Source organism: Pan troglodytes, chromosome 6 (assembly GCF_028858775.2).
Source record: "Pan troglodytes isolate AG18354 chromosome 6, NHGRI_mPanTro3-v2.0_pri, whole genome shotgun sequence".
In the NCBI taxonomy this organism is placed as follows: Eukaryota; Metazoa; Chordata; class Mammalia; order Primates; family Hominidae; genus Pan; species Pan troglodytes.
This window is the reverse complement of record NC_072404.2, coordinates 104,280,354-104,300,092: the sequence shown is the minus strand read 5'-3', so window position 1 is coordinate 104,300,092 and position 19,739 is coordinate 104,280,354. Positions and strand designations below refer to the sequence as shown.

The window sequence follows — 19,739 nt, the reverse complement described above, 5'->3', positions numbered from 1 at the left end:
TTACACTTGCAAAAGAATGAAAGAAATGAAATTTCTGATTCCATGAAAAACTTCTTCCTCCCAACTTTTTATAACTAAAAACTTAAACCACACAAAGAGCCTAGGATGTGACTTTTTAATGACCCAAATGCCTTGAGTTAAGGATAATAATCCACTTTGGGATCCAGAAACAGAGTGTTCATGCACTTTACAAGATTATACCTTATTTCATCTTCAGAGAATATTATTCCACCCAACCAGATATAGCAGCCCATCTGGAAAGGAAATTTATTACATGTTGCTTCCCTAACATGCTATGGCCAGCCACTTTCAGAAGCCAGAAGATTGTACTTCAAATTCATATTCCAAAGAGTGATCTCTTGATCAGCGGCATCGGCACCACTTGAGAGCTTGTTAGAAATGTAAAATCTAAGGTTCCCCTCCAGACCTACTGTTAACATGGTTTTCCTGTATTATTTCAGAATATGAAATTCTATTATAGAGGTAAACAAAACTAATGGGATGGATGAAACACTTAAGAAGTGATAATCATAGATGGTAAATAAACTAACAACTTATGAGACAGAGGCAACACTCAGGCTGGGCCAAGTATTGATAATGAGAATGCAAGCTGGTGAAATGAAGGCAGTCAGCAGATGCATAATAAATAGGTAAGCTGGGAGTAAGACATGACAACAATAAAATAAATAGAAATTATGATAAAATGAATGAGATTTACTTATAGACAAAAAGCAGTGGAAATACCAAGTCACAATTATGCCTGATAGCTACATTACTTCCATATCAGTCATCTACTGAGGACACCAAGGATGGTCCCATGGCTCATCAGCAGGCAAACTAGCAAAGCTACGGCTGTACCTAAGTGTATTTGTCACATCTCTTCAACAGAATAAGTGTGTATCATCAACCCAGGAAATCATTAGTCTATGGAGTCTTGGCTCAAACATCAGCTCTGGTCCTCATAACCACATCATTAATGGGGAAGGGTTATGTGAAAGAAAGATGGGACATAGGAACATTGTTTATCCAGGACAGGTAGCGTGGTCCTTCCAACCTGGTTTGAACCTGAAGTGTGTTAACTTATTCCATAGCTTTCCTCTTGCTTCTGGATTTGTGTTTAACTGGTTTGGTAAATCATGTGATTCAAGCATTTTAATTTGTTTTCTGAGTCTTCTATTCCATAACCTCTGAGATAGCTTGCCTGCTGGTGTACTTGTAGCTCAACCATTGTTTCAAGGTAATTTCCCATAGAATACCTACTGAATCAGAATCTTGATGCTAACAAGATCTCCCAAGTGATTCATATGCATATTAAAGTTTAAGAAGCACTGACAAAACTGTTATAAAGGGAAGCCTCCGCAAAGACAAAAAGTTGGATCTCAACAGAACTATTCCCTGAAAACCATCCTGAACAAAAAACTTCATATATCCATGAATGCCCTAACTATGACTCGGAGCCCCAAAAAAGGGAGAGAATACAAGAAGATCCATTTTCAACAACTATCATGTAAGGTTTGAAGAAGCTCTGGTGCCCTTGCTGATTATTTGAATTCTAATCCTGTAAAGCTCCATATGATTTGAGAAAACACAAAATATAGCACAATGTACCTCAATATTAACTCTGCAATATCCTTCTTACTGTGAGTTAGAAAAATCTTTTTCAGATATGCTGTTTCAAGAATAACAATCCATTGTAACACAATCGTATTTGAGGGGAAAAAAAATACCAATCCAAAGGACATAAGAAACAGAGAAAGGTTGTGACTTCCTTAATGAGGCTGCAGCAACCTTAGAAAGATCATCAAAGCACAGAGTTGGGAACAGCCTGAGAGCTTCCTTAATGGGCTGTACACTTCCCACCAACCAGCAGCTCCTTACTTCATCAGCTCCTCATTTTATGTATTTGTTGTATTTGTTATATTTGCATTGTCCCTGACACATATTAAGGGCTCCATAAATGTTCTGAATTAGTAGAAAAAAATGACATGTCACCCTCTCTTGTTTTGATTCATCTAAAACAAATTTACTTTAATTCAATCCTTTCATTTTGAAAAATTCCTGAAAATGAAGGCATAATTCCATCTCGAATTAGCATGGTTCATAACATTCTCCCATTCCATATCTCAAAGCTGGATTTTAATTTGCTATTATTAATCCCATTCTAATATTTCATGACCCTATGAAACGTATCAATCTATCTAATAAGAAATAACTGTCTGTGAAAGATAGGAAAGTCATACTAACTGATGGCTGGCAATACAGTCTGACCATTTTTAAACATCAAGGTATATGTACAAGTACAAGGTATATGCTACACAGGAAAGATCAACTATTATTCTGATGTTTTTCTAAGTCCAGATTTAAGACATCTTATGGAAATATCTATGTAAAACATCTATAAAAAGAACTGAAGTAGTCACTGAGGACAATATTACACATACAAAGATGATAAATAAGATCTATAACAAAAAACTAAAGGTGCTAGGAATTTTTAACCTAGTACAGAATAAAGTGACAGCCAGGAAAAGAATGTAAAAGTTCTAAAAATCATTTATTTAAAGAATACATTCCCTGTTGCTTCTTTAAGAGGAAGTATGTTTAAGCTTCAAAGGAAAAGACTGAGGTTAGGAACTGCAACTTCCCATTCCATAAATAAAGTTTTATGAAAAGAATAAAGAAACACAGATAGAAAATGGTTGCATGTATTCCTTTCCAAATAATCTATCAAATCCCTTTCACTATACGCATTTAGTACAACCAAGTGCCATTAAAGGACTCACAGGACATTAAAAATTTTGGCATAGTTTTTTATACTGTTTTTTATGGATTTTAAATACAATGTGTTTAAGAATTGACTCTACAAACTCACAGAGGAAAGGGGTAACCTTACAGATTTTTGTGTCTTCTTCAGCTAACAGCATGAGAGAACACACATGATAAGCCTTCAATAAATACTTTAATTGGATCTAATAAGGTATTACCACCCTCTGCGGCAAAAAAAATCTTAATTGGAGAATAACCTAAACACTATGGCCACCACCATGACCAGTAGAAAGCAGCTCTCAAATTTTCCAAGTGAATCCACTTGCATATTTAACAATGGAAGCAGCAAGAAAGAGTAATTGTGTTATTCATTACAAAGGGCTAAGAATGAATCTTCTGTTTGCAAACTTAATCCACTCCAAGAAGTCCTGTTAACTGCCCAATAAAATGCAATACATTATCTTTGTTTCACAAGTCTTATGCTTGATCTAATTTGTTTTAGAAATCTTATTCTTGATGAAATGCATTAAATGTAGGTAATGTTTCATTCTTTGCTAGATAAAATTGTCATTATATGAAAATTAAGCGGCAAAATACTTATTGTTATAAGCAATCATAGCACAAATTAGTTGAACTTCAAAATATCATTCCCAAAAAGCTGGTTTGTTCACATATAAACAGACACATTTCAATGATAAATCCTTTAAAATCCATTAAACCAACTAGTGCACAGTTATGTTTTGTGCAGCACAGGACCCAAATACAGGCTGGTGTCCCACTTGGTTGATTGGGTAGTGGTCTACTTGATAAATTTTCATAAGCTGCTATCCCTTGTATTAAAAAGTTAGTCACTGGGTTTAACAACTCCTTGAAGAGTTCATTTCAGTTATTCCTGCCTTTCTCAATGTGAAACGATTTAATCTTATTGCTTTCTTCCTAAAGGGTAGAAAGATGATGTTCAAGGGGGATGCGAATGGCAAAGTTTAGGAGCTCACTGGATAGGCTTGGGGGAAAGGCACCTTTAAAGACCATCTAGAGTAGGGCAGTGGGGGTTGGGGAGGAGTAGGAAGGCAGGAGGAGATAATCACAAAGGAAGGTGGTAAAGCACTGCAAAGAAACTTACTTTAAAACTGAATTGACATCTGTAGTTTATTTTAAACTACAGTTTAACTTAACATGACCCATTCTGACCCAGAACTTCTGCCTTACACTAATAAAATGAAAGTCTGCCTGCTAACATCTGTAAATAATTTCATAGATTATTACTTTATTTCAGAATAGTATTTCATAATCAGAACAATGTCAGATTTCTCTTTAAATATTTCTATGTAAATTTATATTTTAGAGCCTTATATGGAAGGTCCCAAAATGAAAATAACAGACAGTGATTTTAGATTTTGAGGAGAAAATTTACAGGAATATATCAAATTCCAAGTCTATCATATATACACACTGGGTAAGCTAGAAGCCCCTAGAATGTGGTCTAAAACTACACATTCTGCCACCATAACCTTCCAGATTCCCCAAGGAGAGCATGCCAGCATCTCAGGACTGAGCTGTGGGCAAGTACACTTTGAAAAAGCACCCCAGGAGATTCTGGTACTCAACCAACCACCTCCTGCCCCTATTGCCATTATCCACTAATAACATTCTACCACCCACTGCTGATGTACTTTGTGCTATTCTTCTATACCAAATGTTAACTAAGTGAAGTCATTAGAGCATGTGAATTCCATTGGCATTTATCCAGTTTTTAAGAGGTAAAAATAAATCCATGAATGGCAAATCAATGTTATTTCTTTCAAAAAATTCATTTTAAAGCTATGTAACAAATTTTGAACTCAGACTGTTTACAGTCAAAGCTTTTCAAAGTATTTAAGTCAGCTAATATATTTCCATAAATTAAATTTTCACCACCAACTAGCAGTACCCCCAAAAAAAAGTTCCAACAAAATTCCTCACAATCCACTTAACACTTAATAACTCAGATTTTTTTAAGAAAGTAAATCGAGTATTATTCCCAGATTACCAAAACTCTCCCATTGTACATTATACTTCATACCTTAAAGTGTGTACATTCAGAAAATATTATTTATGAATAATTTTAGGTAAAACTAAAGTAATTACATTTCAAACTAACACTCCTGGTTTTCAGTACTCACAATACTCATACTCCAGTTCATTGGAATGTATCTCACAATTCCCGAACTTCTTCAGCTTTAATATTACTCACTATTGGTGTATGCCATTATAAAGCACATTTAAGAAATGTGATTGATATCTCTCAAACTCTGAACTTTTAAAATTACCTGACAACAGGTGATTTTAAAGATATCAACAATCTTGAATCCCTTACAAAAACTCCTACTAGTTGTCAAGTCTATTCTACATACAATTAGGCCCTAGTACTAAAAACAAATTTAGAAAACAAAATGGAGAAAACACACTTACCTTAATAGGAGCACTACTAAACTTAATTTTCCTATTTGCTGGGATTTCTTCTTCTTCTGGCAATCCAACAATTTCCGAGTATTCCATATCAGGCTGATAGTAACTGTTCTCATCACTATCTTCCTCCTCATCCTGCTCAGTGCCTGTCTCTCCCCAGTCTGAATTATACCTGGATCTCACCCTATACACATTATAGTCACTGTGCATGTACACATGGGAACCATCAAAATTATTTGAATCTTCAGGTACTTCTTTTCCACAACTGGATGCAGAAGCATCAGGAGAGGTGAAATCACCACCTGCAAGTTCTTTCCTCTGTTGCTTTGCTGCCTCACTTCCAACCAAATTAGCTTCAGCATCTTCTAACAGTTGGCTTTGTGGTGAAGGGATTTCGGACTTTGGCATTGCCTTACTTTCAGCACAAGGTTCTTCAGGACCGTCTTTGTCAATGCTGTCAGGAGTCTGTTGATTAGATGTGGAGTCCTCGGGTTCCTTGCTCTGCTGGATCTCTTCACCAGGTATCGAAGCTAGAGAGGTACTTTTAGAAGCCACTTCTGGTACTGGAGTTGCATTACTCTTGTGAGCATCCTCTGTATCAACACCTTGCTTGTTTGAAGGAGGCCAGGAATTAGAATCCTTCAGGTGACCAAATGTGTCAAGATTTGTAACAGTAACAGATGGTAAATTCAAGGGATAATGCCCAGTCACTGAGTATTCATTGTTTTCAGCCTTCTCAGAAATGATGGCACTGGGAGAATCAGTGTTCTCAAATACTGCACTCAGTTGACTCACAGTTGGGGAGACAGCCTCAGTTCGGGAGCTAAGGCTGTCCAAGGAATCAGTACTGCCTCTGTTGGACTTGGAACCTCCCCATTCATCCTGAGGTTCACTCCCTCCAGCTTTCTCTTTCTTTGGGGAATAGCGGTTGTTCTGTCCTGATTCATGCACACTTCTCTCAAACATCTTTCGAGTCTCAGTGAACTTGGAATATGAAGGGCCATCGTACATAGTGTCAAATCTACTAATTCGTTCAGAAACAGAAGACTCCAACTTAACAACTGAGCCATCTGTTTTTTCCAGAAATTCTTTGGGCTTCATTCTTCTCTGAGGAGATGAATGTCCACCTTTCCCCCTTGTTTTGGCAATGACTGCAGCATTCTCGTTGGGTTCCATACCCATCTGCATAAATAGGTTTTTAATTCTGTTGACATTGGAGCCATATTTCCTCCCCCTGCTCTGCTGGGAGCCCTCACCTTCTTTTGTTTTTTGTTCCCCATCTGACTTGGGTTTGTCAAAGGTACTTTTCAGTGCCTGAAACTCAGTTCGATATGCATTCCTGTGAGGAGAGGCACTTCTGAGAGTGGTTCGTTCACCTGAAGACTCAGTTTTCAACATTTTCACTTCAGGGGTGAAAAGCCAATGTTCATAATGATCAAAGAAAAAAACCAAAAACCAAGATACCTCTCTTCTCTAATCACCAGTATTGGGTCAAGAAAAGTACCTCTCAAATGGTATACTGTGTCAGTGATCGTCCCAACAGGTGTATTAGGAACTTAGTCACAGTCAAGAGTTACACAGAATGATTTTTTCAAAGCAAGACTAGAGGTTCATCTGCAATAGAAAAGAATGAATTTCTGAATTCATTTACTTATTTGAATTTATGTCTAATCAAATAACATACATTTTATTTTCCAAATGGCTTAGCCACGTGGCAAACAGAAGAGATTACTCATTGAAATGGGAAGTTAAAAGTCAAGAAGTTATCATTCTGATTGGTCTTTGGTTAAAAAAAAAAAAAAAATTCCAAACACAATTTGGAGATACCTATCAAAATCTCACACACACACACACAACACATACACACACTCACAAATACAAGCTACACATAAGTATATTTGAAAGCAATACTTTAGCCCAAGTTTTGGTCGCTTTTGTGAATGCCCTTTAAAAAAGAAACCAGCAGTTCATCGATCTTTAAGAAATCATCAAACTGTCCAGAAAATCAACTTCATTTAGGATTCTCCACAATTAGGTAGAACTTATTCTTTCTAAGTACAATTAAGTTTGGAATCTATGTTTACAAACTCCAAAACATGCCTACAGCGGCATATTTTACTTTTTTTGGTCCAATGTTCTCATCTACAGCATCCCCAAAGCAATACTAATGCAATTTCAGACCAAAACAAGGAGAAAAAAAGTTCCTGAATAGCAATAAGTTTCACTAAGTTCAGTTATAACAAGTATTTGGAAGTTTCCTAACAGTGGTTATTATTAATTATGGAGTGGGATGCAGACTACCAAGGGAATAAATGCGTAAGAATGCGACAATCAGAAAGCAAATATACTGTGACACCCCTTTTCACAGCCCTGATTTGTTTATTCTTTCTTGCCTCTAACTTACTACAGTTCAACACGCAACGCAATGCATGCTTGCTGGTCTCTTTAAGCCCACAGCAGGATTTTATATCAATAAGCCAGCAATCAAATACTTCAAGATATGCTGAGGAGCAGACAATGCAGGCAGTTCTAAAGATTTTTCATTTTATTTTTGTTTTGTTTTGATATTAGACCGAGCCACATCACCCTCACGCACAATCAGCTGAGGAGGCACACACTTTCACTTAAACCGTCTCCAAACTCGGCTCCTGGCCCAGCACGCATGCATGGCCCATGCAGACAAACAAGAAAGGCTTTGGAGTGTGGTGCCTGTTTTTTTCTTTTTTTGTAAAGCATCGACAATCTCCTTTTACCCTGACCATTCTTTTTAAAGCCACAAACACCCTCCCCTCTCCCCTACACACACACCCCATTCCCTCCCCCGCCAATTCCAACCCAAGGAGGCGGGGGCGGGGGAGATGGGGCCGCCGGGGGATTCAAAACCTGCCCTCACAAAAGACAAACATAAATAACACCAACTTGAGAGGCAGCCGATTCCCAAGCCCGGTTCGGGACGCAATCCCTCGGCCCTGGGGCAGGACCGGGAGAGCAGGTGACGCCAAGCGCTATGGTAGGAGGTCGCAGTCTAGCTTTGTGCCAAGAAGCACCTGAAGTCCTAACACATTGGCTGCGGCTCCCGGCGGCTGCCAGGCGGATCCCACTGTGACACGGAGAGAGACGAGCTCCCTGGCCACATTTAAAAAAATAGAAAAGAAAAAAATTACAGGGTAATGAAAATAAATCCCTTTGTTTTTCCTCCCAATGTGCCAGGAAACAATAGATCCCACTGATAATGCCTCCGATCTTCAACCTATTGCTCCTCCACCACAACCCACCCCCACCCCCAGCCTGCAACTCAGCCTTTGTACAAGCCGATTTTTTTCCTCCTCTCCACCCTCCCCAACTCCTCGCCCCGCGCTCAGCCTCCCCCTTACCCGAGCGGGAGCGCCGCGGGCGGGGAGGGTCGGGCCGCCGCGGCTCCCACCCCCTCCTCGCAGGCGCCCCCAGCCCCACGGTGGACGCGGCGGCTCGGCTCGGCGCCGGCCCGCTGGGTACACCGCAACCCGCTCCTCACGGCGCAGCGCGTAGGGCGGCTGCGGCGGCCGCTTCCACTCGCGCGTCGGCCCCCAGGCGCTCCCTGCCCGCGGCGGGCGGCCCCGGGAGGCGCGCTGCGCTCCCCAACGCCATTGCGGGCGGGCGGCGGCCCGAGCAGCGACGCGCCCGCACGCTCGGGCCGGCCTGGGGCCAGGGGTGCCGGCCGGGGAAGGGGTTTGGCCCACGTGCGGTCGCCACGCCGGGCCGTTTCGGCGGCCGCGGTGTAATGGAGGAGAGGCCGCGGGGGTGAGGAAGGCCAGGGGTAACAGGTGCCTCACCTCGGCTGATGGGATTAACTCTAGGGCCGCAGAGAAAGGGAGCCCGGCAGCAAAATCCCGGGAGAGGGAGAGAGAGGGAGCCTCTGGCGGCCAAGGAAGGGCGAAAAGCACCGGCCCGAGGCGAGGCCGCCCCACCCCCTCGGCCGTGGGCGAGGGGCCTCTCCGGCCTGGGGCAAGGCCCCTTCCTGTTCGAGTGTTGGCTCCGGAACTTGGTTCTGGGGCTGACCGCTGCTGGGGCCCCACTTAGTCTGAGTCTGCAGTTAACTCCGTGACCCCAAGGCATCCAAGTCCCAGGCCACTCTGCTGGCCTGGAAGGCCAAGACGTAGGCCCAAGTCTGGTGTGGCCTTCACCTAAGCCACTGCGCCTGGCCTACTACTCACCTTGACCTTAAGATCTCACTGCCAAAGAGAAAGGGATGAGGAGGTCTTCTACCTTTCCTGTCTAGGGAGAGTTTTTCAGCTCACCCCCCCCCCACCCCCACCCCGCCCTTTTCTAAAGGCTCAGTACTCCCTCTTACACCCCCAAGTACCGGAAGTGTTACCACCTTCCTGCAAAATATAAAACTGATCATGACTGTCAATACAGATGTTTAAACCAATCCTTCCAAAAAGCCTAGGGAGCAGGAACTCTTAAAAAATAATTTTTCAAGAAGGTAAAAACATGACAATGGTAGAAATATAAAATGAACATTGGTCAAAATTTTTATAACTCTTTTAATTAGGAAGGGAACCCCAGCAAGATACTGCAACCCATTCACGTGAGACTGTGAAGAATAGACATAGAGGCAAGAAGAGGCAAAGCTGCTTACTATTCTATAGAGCACTGAAATGTAATGTTTATTATTATCTGCTTTACAGGGCGGTAACCAGTTGTATCTGTAAAGTAACAAATTTGCATTCTGTAGATAAAACTCATTTACATTACCAAACGTTTCTACAGCTTACTGAGTAGTAAAATAGCCTAGTGAAAGTCAGTCTAAGTAAGGTGCAGACGACTGTAAATTTCACAACACTCCGGAGTCCTGTAGATAACATCCAGCATTCCATTGAAAGGACAAACAGTAATCTTTTGCTCATTTCAAAGTCTTTCACAAGTTTTCCCAACATAACTATTTTTAGCCCCATTTCACTGATGGAAAAACTAAGGTTTAGGTTTTGTAACTTACCCGCTTCTTTATTGGCTATTAATAGTAAATGATTATGGCTGAATATGAACCCAGGCAAGTCAGTACACAGATTCTATATACTCTGGGAGCAAAATCTTTTCATTTCAGAAGGATTTTGTAACTACTCAATACTCAGTTCTATGTATTTTTTAATTTTAAGCAGCAAGGGCTTTTTTTTCCTTTAAGCATCACCAAATTCTGGGTCCTTTCCCAAGAAATTGGCATTCTCTGTCTACGAAGTGGATGTCACTTCTATAAGCATAAACAGATGTAACAGGCAATGTGAGGGGGCTGTGGTTCCAGGCTCCACTTTTGGAAAGAACATTTGTGCTGTCTGGGATAATCTAGTGGAAAAGTTCCTGTCATTTATTTGCAGTATGGAAACCAGGTTTTTTAGGCGAATAACCTAAATAAATGCAGAATCTAATCACTGAGTTCTGTCTGTAGAAGAGGGGGCAGAGTTGGCAATAAAGACAGTCTTACACCTCTTTGCAAAAAGATGATTCATACAGAAAAGCACCCTAAAGGATTTGGTTGGTTTGAGTTTTATCTTTTGAAAATGTGAAACTTCTGGAAAAATTCATACTGAAGGAATGATAGAGTTTTAAACCCAATGGTGAGAATTTAAGATTCCTAGATTTCCTATAATGGACCTTCCATTTCCAACACTTACTTGAATGTTTGAAGGGTCTATTAGACTGCTAATCCAATACATGCGGCTATTTAACTTTAATTAAAATTAAATACAATTTAAAATTCAGTTCCTTAGTCACACAAGCCGCATTTGAAAGGCTTGATGGCTACACGTGCCTAGTGGCTACTCTGTTGCACAGCGTAGATACGCAACATTTCCATCACAGAAAGTTCTATCAAACAGTGTTGTTCTAAACCACATTTTCACTTCTATGAACTTTATAAGGGTTAACTTAGTTCAATAGATCATTAATGTATTAGGCATTAGAGGTCATAAATTTTATATGTTCCAACTGGAAAGGTGGTGAAAAGTGAACTTCATTACTGACATGCAAAAAATCCAAAATGTGTTTGGGGTGGGGGAGTTCTCAGTTTTCATATATGATACCTTAACCTTTCATAAATTATATAGAATATTGTGGGCTGTTATTTTCATTTCCTTTGCAACCAATAATACCATGATTAGTATTAACCATGTGGTCACAAGGTTAGAGGATAAACAAAAAGTACAAAGTATATTCTACATTGTTTTAGGGGTTTTCTCAATGTATTTTTAAGTTTTCGTGATGGACATTCTAAGAACTATTCAAAGAATTAAGTTATTCATGTGTGTATGTGAATCATTGGGTGCAGCTGTGAAATTAAGCCCAAACTAAGCCTGAATCAAATTTTAAGACTAGGGAAAACTGGCTAAGCTGGTACTGAAGATTGCCCATCACACTTTCATTTCTAGCAGGAAGATACCTAGCTGGTTGTGTACTAATGGAAGTTCCCGAAGGGAGAGAAAAGACCAGAACAAACTAAAAGGTCTCTAGACTTAACTTCTTTATGGAGAAGGCAAAGTAATGGGAGAGCAATTTCAGTAGGTAATTTTACACATAATTGTAGCGTAAAAGGACATGTTATTCATACCACTGTTTTCTTACCGATATGCATAATGTTTTGATAGTGACGAGGCAGCTTTTTAATTAAAAGTTTAGTTATAACTACTTATTTCACGTTTGTAAGTATCACAGAATGCTTTGTTGACTTCAGTCTTGAATGTTGATATTCAATTTTCTTAAAGGTCTCTTTAAAATAAATATCTGTATTTGAGGATAAAAGTTTAAGTTTACTTTTGAGTCTTATAATATTTCACACAAACTCCATCATAGAGGTAGAATATACTTCTCTAAAATAGTCCTCAGGCTCACATTCAGATTCAAAGATATCTATGATCAGTCTTATTTTGTGATGTTAGCTATAAAATTAACATTAAAGGTGTCATTTCTACCCCAATAAATTGATAATGATTCAGCATGGCTTTCTACCTACACTCATGGCTTGGACATGCCACTGAAAATTTAAACCATCATCTCTGTCCATTTCCCATTCTACAAGTATCTTGGATTTTCAGCTTTAAAAGTTCATAAGGTTGAGTATTTAGTTTTACTTGCCATGAGTAATGAACTGTAGAACTCTTCGGGATTCCTTTAGGTCATTTTTAAGTTACTAATATCTTATCTCTACAAATAAACAACAATAAATTTACACAGTGTGTTTAGGCTAAAGTGATACAACTTCTCTTTCTTTGCTATTATTACTTTGTCCACCCACACAAAACACAGGAAACCAAGAGTTTTATTGGACAAGACATTGGTATAATGTTTTCATTGCTGTCACAGCTTCTGAGGTTGAAACAACAGCTGCTATAACCATTAGTTTTCAGTTTTGTAGTGGTGCATGTTACACTTTTAAAGACAAGTATGAGGCATTTATTTGTTTCTACAGAAGCTCATTTTTCTTTCAACAGATTAGCCCCTCTAGCAGGACTCTAGTTGTGGTTTTCTGTCTGCAAATCCTCCACCTACAAGTTGCACCTGAACTCAAATTGGCATGTCGCTGATCTTACTTCAGAATAATTTATTCATAATTTATTATTTCGAAGTAGGCTCTGTTCCATATTATTTTGAAGTAGCTCTATTCCATAGCATTAGCCTTGGTGAATTAACTATTAAAGTAAATAAATAAGCATCCATGTTTGTCTACAATTAAACAGGAGATTTCTGTGACTTTATTTCCATTTTCAATCTAGTTCTAGTAATAAACCTTCTTGGTGAGGTCCACAATAGTCCCATTTTATACAAAATTTACATTATAACAGAATGCATTTTAAGAACATCGTAATATTTAATTTGTGTATGCAGTCATCAGCTTTTGGAAATAATTCAATGATAAATTTGCTCTGAAGTTACTGGTACATTTTTCATAGGTTCTTAAACAGCCATAATCCATGTTCATCCAGCATAGTAATTTATTACCATTACTTTAACGCATTGTTTCAAATAAAGTTTGAAAATGTATCATAATCCCTTACATTGTTTGCACACCATTAAATTTCTCAGTTGGATCAATAATGAACAAGTGCTTATCCCCATCCATCAGAAGGCGGATCTTGAGCTGGTAGCATTCTCATTCTTGTCCCTGGACGGTACTCAACAACATGATTACATCTGGAAATGTTGCATGTCTTAGACTCTCCTTAAGTAAATGATACTACGAAGTTATAATCACTTAACTAGTATTTTTTTATTAGATTCTAAATGCATAGATGGATCACATACTTTAGAAAGGCTTTTTGGCATTATTAGAAGAAAAAATTTTCAAACAAATTGTAACATTTTAGATTTCTAAAAATATATATAGACAAGATGAAATAAACAGTCTGGAAAATCTTGTATCTGAATCCTGTTATTACTTTTTTTAATTGAACAAAACACTGTTACATTTAAGTTGCTCTTTGGCATGGAATTCTCTTAGCACAGCAATCCCAGACACAATGATGGGTTAACAATTATTTGGTGAACATGGATATTTCACAGAGAGGTCAAGATGTCAGTTTGGGCATCAACTAGATCCAGATTCCGTGGGATAACCCGGACTGCACATCGAGGTCTTCAGCCTTTGCCTCTGATAATTCTCTGGACTACAAGCCAAGTGTTTGTTTCCTTATACCAAGTTACTTTTAAAGGAAAGCTATGGACACCAAGGTTATATGTGTATATGCAAAATGACAAGATGCTTTTACTTTCAATATTGAATTTTGACCAAAACCATAAAAACTAATCTAAATATTTATTTTGTGAATACAGAAACAGCATGTGGACAGTTAAAAGCAATACCTAGCTGCGTCCTCAAAGGACATGAAATTCATATCTGATGATACCAAAAATAGAAATAAACATATTAATGTGAAATGAAATGGAATTGATATGAATTAAAATTGTAAAAGAAGCTTAAATGTATCTTTTTTTAAACAAAAACGAGATATCATTTTTATGAGGAATGCAAAGTTGGCCTGTTGTAGCTTTAAAGGGAAAGAAACCAAAGTCTATGGATTTTTTTAAATTACACTTTGTTCTAGAATCTAACGATCTAGTCTGACATTATTTTGTGTAGCTGGAATGATTTTCTTATAATAAATTACATGTCTGTGAGTGCAGTGTACTATAATGTAATTTATGCAAAGCGTACATATTTTGTTATTGCTTTTTGAACTCATCTCAAGAGCCTCAAAAATTAAGCAAGGCCAGCAACATACCAAATGATAGACTACCACATGCTTACCCAAAGGAGAGTTGGACCAAGGCCAAGTGAAGCATTTAGATGCATAAATAAATAGTCGTTTATTATGCGATGTAGCTTTATTTTCCAAAAATCTAACACTAAGCTTAAAATTGACACTGAGATACTCTTGGATGACTACTGACCTAGAAACATCCATATTTAGAGAAAGGCTCAGTTTCCAAAATATTTGTACATCATTATCACCTCATTAAAACTGTTCTGATCTCTTCTGTGGGATTTTCAAATCACAAGATTATTGCATATTACAATGATTTTATTTTGCTTTAAATGAAATTGTTCCCAAGTATGGAGAATATGACTTCTCTAAAAGATTCTAACCATATATTTGGGTTGTAAAGTCTAAGAAATAAAAGGACTATATAATTAAGAACTGACCAAGGGATCAATAAAAATAACACAACATGCTTCCAGTAGACAGTACTATCTTGTAAGATTACCTATGAAATTTGTAAAAATCAAATATGCAATTGATATTGAATAGTTCTTGGCAGGATTTACACTTTGAAAAAAAAGGAAACTGCCATGTAGGTTAGGTTAAAATAAAAAACAATGATGTGGCCTACATAATTTATGTTAAATAAGTTAATAAAATCCCACTATGTTCCTTGCTCATAGAAAGTTTGATTATCTGGATTTAAATCCTCATCCTAGTGCTAGGCACCAAAGATTAATTTTAGTTGCCCTTGTCTTTGTAAAAGATGCTTGGAAAGCAGTGTAAGAAAACACATAAATTATATTGCAAAACTGGAAAAGTTTTCCCTTTTTATGAGTGTCATATTCACTGACTCAAAACCTTGGGTGAAAATCAGAATCACCTAGAGAGCTTAATCAGATTCAGATCCCTGGGTCCCATGCCAGCCTTTCTGAACAAGAATCTCTTGGGTAGGATCTAGTAAACTCCAGAATGCTCTGAAGGTGATTCTGTTGAGCAGCTGGGCTAAGGATGGATGTTAGGGAACACTAACTAGATTATGTAACTGATATTAAAATCTAGTAAGTTGTTAGCGTCTAGTGTACACCTAAAGTTCTCACTCTTGTATTACTATTTGGTGGACCCTGTGTAGTAGGGTGTTCATATACATGGAGACGCTTATGGGACTATGAGCAGGAGATACTAGAACCCATTCTAACCCTATCTTCCCTGATGTTTTTGCTTAAAAAGCTCTACTCCTGGCTTTTTGGTTAAGATGATAGTGACAGCCATTGCTTCTATAGTTACTACCCTGATTAGCTCTCTACATTGATCCAAGTAGGCTAGAAAAATGTATAAATGTGGTACTCACATTTCCAAGAACTGAGAAGTCTTCTTGAGTTCCACTGTTCAAAACTTTCCTCTAACTTCAAGACTATTCAGAAAAATGTTAGTCTCTTAGATAGAATTTATTTAAATATGTAAGTACTGTAGTATATTAGCTACCTCTGTTGAGATTTCAGAAATGTTTAGAACTGGTGGATATTTCTCAGAGTCACTGAAATTCTATTTCCAGCAGAAAAAGAAATTATGGAGTCAGTTGAATATTGAGCATGTTGCTAAAAGATCATTCTAACAAAACAGGTAAGATCATGACTCTCATACATATATAAAATGAAAACAGGCTAACAATTTTATTTAACTCATTAATTAGGAAACTGGCAAGGTATTACAACCAGATCAATGGACGTCGTAAAAAAAAAAAAAGACACAGTTATAGTCAGGAATACTGAACTGAAGGTGTAAATGAAAGCAAAAATGGCATCTTCCTCAGTGAAGGTGGGAAGGCAAGGAAACCTCCAACTGACAGAATTTACAGGTCTATACGTGGGAATTATTTTGCATTGTTATCAGCTCTCTATAATTCAGAGAGCTGTAAAATAGCTCAAAAACAAGGAAAGATTAGAATTGAATACCTGGAAGAGTGTAATCTAAACAATGTATAATTTTCCATTAAAGCATAATGTTCTTCTTACAATGTCAGACAACAGGACTTCTATAAGGTTTTTATTTTTATTCTCAAACACTTATATTAAGAATCTTTGGGCTATGCACAGAAATGTTCATAGCAACATTATTCATAATAGCCAAAAAAGAAAAGCAACACAAATGTCCATCAAATGATGAATAAATGAAACATAGCATATCCATACAATGGAATATATTTGGCAATAAAAAGAATTGAAGTACTGACATGCACTAAAACATGGATGAAGCTTGAAAACATTGTGCTGAGTGAAAGAAGTCATCACAAAAGGCCACATACCGCATGATTCCATTTACACAAAATGTCTAGTATAGGTAAATCTACAGAGACAGAAAATAGTTTGTGGTTGCTTAAGGCTGGGGCTAGAGGCTTGGGGCTGGTAAGGGATAGCAAATGAGTACAGAGTTTCTTTTAAGGGATACAAAAATATTCTCAAATTAGATCATGGTGCTGGTAGCACAACCCTGTGAATATGCTAAAACACATTGAATTGCGTACTTTAAATTGAGCAATTGTACAGTAATGTGAATTATATCTCAGTAAAGTTATAAAAAAATACTTGGGCTAATCAATATTGAAGACCACAGCCTCATAACCAATTGCCTATCTCTGGTGAAATTTTCATATCTTAACCAAGTTTATTGATTAACACTGTTGTCTACCACTGAATGATTCTCTTAAAGGACTAGACACATGAGTCAGGGCTATTCAAATTATAGCGTAAGAGTTACTGAACTAAAACTAAGTGTAATAATTCAGATTCTTACAGTTATGTGAGAGTTTGCACACAGAGGGGAAACAAAATTGGAAATAAATAATATGTTTCATCTCTATACAAAAGCATTAGATAAATAATTTCACTCTCTGTTGGGATTTACAGAATCTCCATGATTTGAAATGAGTTAACTATACCTTGCTTAAAATCCTTTTTGGAATACAGGGAATATAAATTAATATATAAATAAATAACACTGCTGATTTGACACATCTAAAAATTTAGAAGGGAGTATGTGAGGTATTCATGGATAGATAAGCTCTGTGGATACCTGGTTTTATTTGTTTGGTGTTTTCTTTATTTTCTCAGATGCCTCATAGTCAAAATTTTTTCTACGCATAAATAAGTATATGTCAGGCAATGTGAGTGATTTTTAAATAAATATGTCAAAAATTTGCATCTAAACGAGTTTCATCTCAATGTAATTTCCTAAGTCTACTCAGTAATGAACATCTTCATACCTTGAGATAGAATTTGACATATATCAACAATCTAAAGTCATTTGCAGTCAAATATGACATGAGAAATGAAAGTAGTGAATCCACTTTTATAAAGTAGCGCAATGACTGAATCAGAGGCTGATTTATAACAAAAGAGAAGTTCCAAAGGATTTTTTTTTTTTTGGCATTATTTGAAAAGGCATATTCTTGGAAGGGGACAAGACTCATTTCAATGCATTGGTTAGGTATTTATTTTATTGCATTTTAGTCACATCTCATTATTGTCACAGCAACAGCTTAACAATATTTTACAATTTATTATACAAAAAATTTCAAAGACAAATAAGAATTATTGCTTGTAATGTAGTTACACTGCACAGCTTCATTATACAATGTGTGTTGTTAACATGGCACAGCTTCACTATGCAATGGATAGTTGTCACTGACATGCCAAATAATGGATAAGAAGCTGACACAGAACATTGTCTCATAGACAATTTTCTTGTTAAAAGTATGACTTCATTTTGAGAAAGGAAAACAAAGCTGGAGGCCTCACACTTTCTGATTTCAAAACATGTCATCAAGCTACAGCAATCAGAACCACATGGTGCTGGCAAAAATACAGACATATAGACCAACAGAGAGCCCTAAAATAAACCTTCTTATATATGGTCAAATGATCTTTGATGAAGGTACCAAGGCTACACAATGGGGAAATGATAGTCTTTTCAATAAATGGTGCAGAGAAAACTGGGTACCACATGCAAAAGAATGAAGTTGGACCCTTACCTGATACCACCTATAAAAATTAACTCAAAATGGATTAAAGATCTTAATATCAGATCTGAAACTATAAAATTCCTAAAAGAAAACAGGGAGAAAGCTTCTTGACATTGGATTTGGCAATGATTTCTTGGACATGACACTAAAAGCACAGGCAACGAAAGCAAAAACGGACAGGTTGGACTATATCAAACTTTAAAACTGCACAGCAAAGAAATAATGTAACAGAGCAAAAGTGCAAACTATGGGATGAGAGAAAATACTTGAGAGTATATATCTGATAAGGTGTTAATATTCAAAATATATGAAGAACTACAACTGAACAACAAAAGCCCAAACAATACAATTAAAACATAGGCAAAGGACTTGAATAGACATTTCTCCAAATAAGATATACAAATGGCCAGAAGCATATGAATTACTAATCATTAGGGAAATGCAATTCAAAACCACAATGAGAAATTACCTCATACCCAGTAGGATGATAGGGGTGTGCAGAAACTGGAATCCCTGTGCATTGCTGGTATTAATATAAATGGTACTGTTGCTATGGAAACCGGTCTGGTAGGTCCTCAAAAATAATTAACATAGAATTACCATAGAATCCAGCAATTTTACTTCTAGGTACATATCCTAAAGAATTGAAAGCAGAGTCTCAAAGAGATTTTTGTACATCCATGTTCATTACAGCATTATTCACAATAGCCAAAAGGTAAAAACAATCTAAATGTCCATCAACAGATGGATGGATAGAGAAAATGTGGTGTATGCGTAGAATAGAATATTATTCAGCCTTAATAAAAGGAGGAAATGTCATATGCCTCAATATGATATACTCTAAGGACATTATGCTAAGTGAAATAAGGCAGTCACAAAAAGACAAATAGTTGACTAAAATAGTCAAACTCAGAACAGAAAGTAGGACAGTGGTTGCCACAGGCTGGGGTTGGGGAGGTGAGAAGGGAATTTGTTCAATGGATGTGAAGTTTCAGTTTTGTAAAATGAAAAAGTTCTGGAGCTGCATTACACAATAATGTACATATAGTTAACAGCACTGTGCTTTACACTTTAAAAAGATTGATTATAAATTTTTTGTTATGTGTTTTTGGCCACAATTTTTAAAAGGGTGATTTCATTGCTGCAAGACAAACCTATAGCAAAGAGAACAAATTTTACACGTATGATAGTCCCTGAAGAATCAATGGAATCAAGGTGAATTGGTAGGAGAAATATACTTTGTTAGTTTTTGCATTTCTAGCTTTGCAAATGCCCCA

At 37.4% G+C, this 19,739-nt stretch overlaps 1 protein-coding gene across 16 annotated transcripts in view; it reads right to left on the bottom strand.

Moving 5' to 3' along the window:
• PPP1R9A (protein phosphatase 1 regulatory subunit 9A) overlaps positions 1 to 9,132 on the bottom strand; it is a 387,118-nt gene extending 377,986 nt beyond the window's left edge. For 13 of the 16 annotated variants that reach the window (XM_063815444.1, XM_063815448.1, XM_063815449.1 and 10 more), the window contains exons 1-2: positions 9,024 to 9,132; positions 5,215 to 6,825 (exon numbers count right to left, since the gene is read on the bottom strand). In XM_063815444.1, coding sequence (XP_063671514.1) covers positions 5,215 to 6,609 — 1,395 coding nt within the window. In that variant the 5' untranslated portion in view covers positions 6,610 to 6,825; positions 9,024 to 9,132. Of the gene's footprint in view, positions 1 to 5,214; positions 6,826 to 8,130; positions 8,438 to 9,023 lie in introns of those variants that run through there. The other 3 variants (XM_063815458.1, XM_063815459.1, XM_063815445.1) reach the window with 2 other exon arrangements.
• Between the last annotated feature and the right edge of the window lie 10,607 nt (positions 9,133 to 19,739).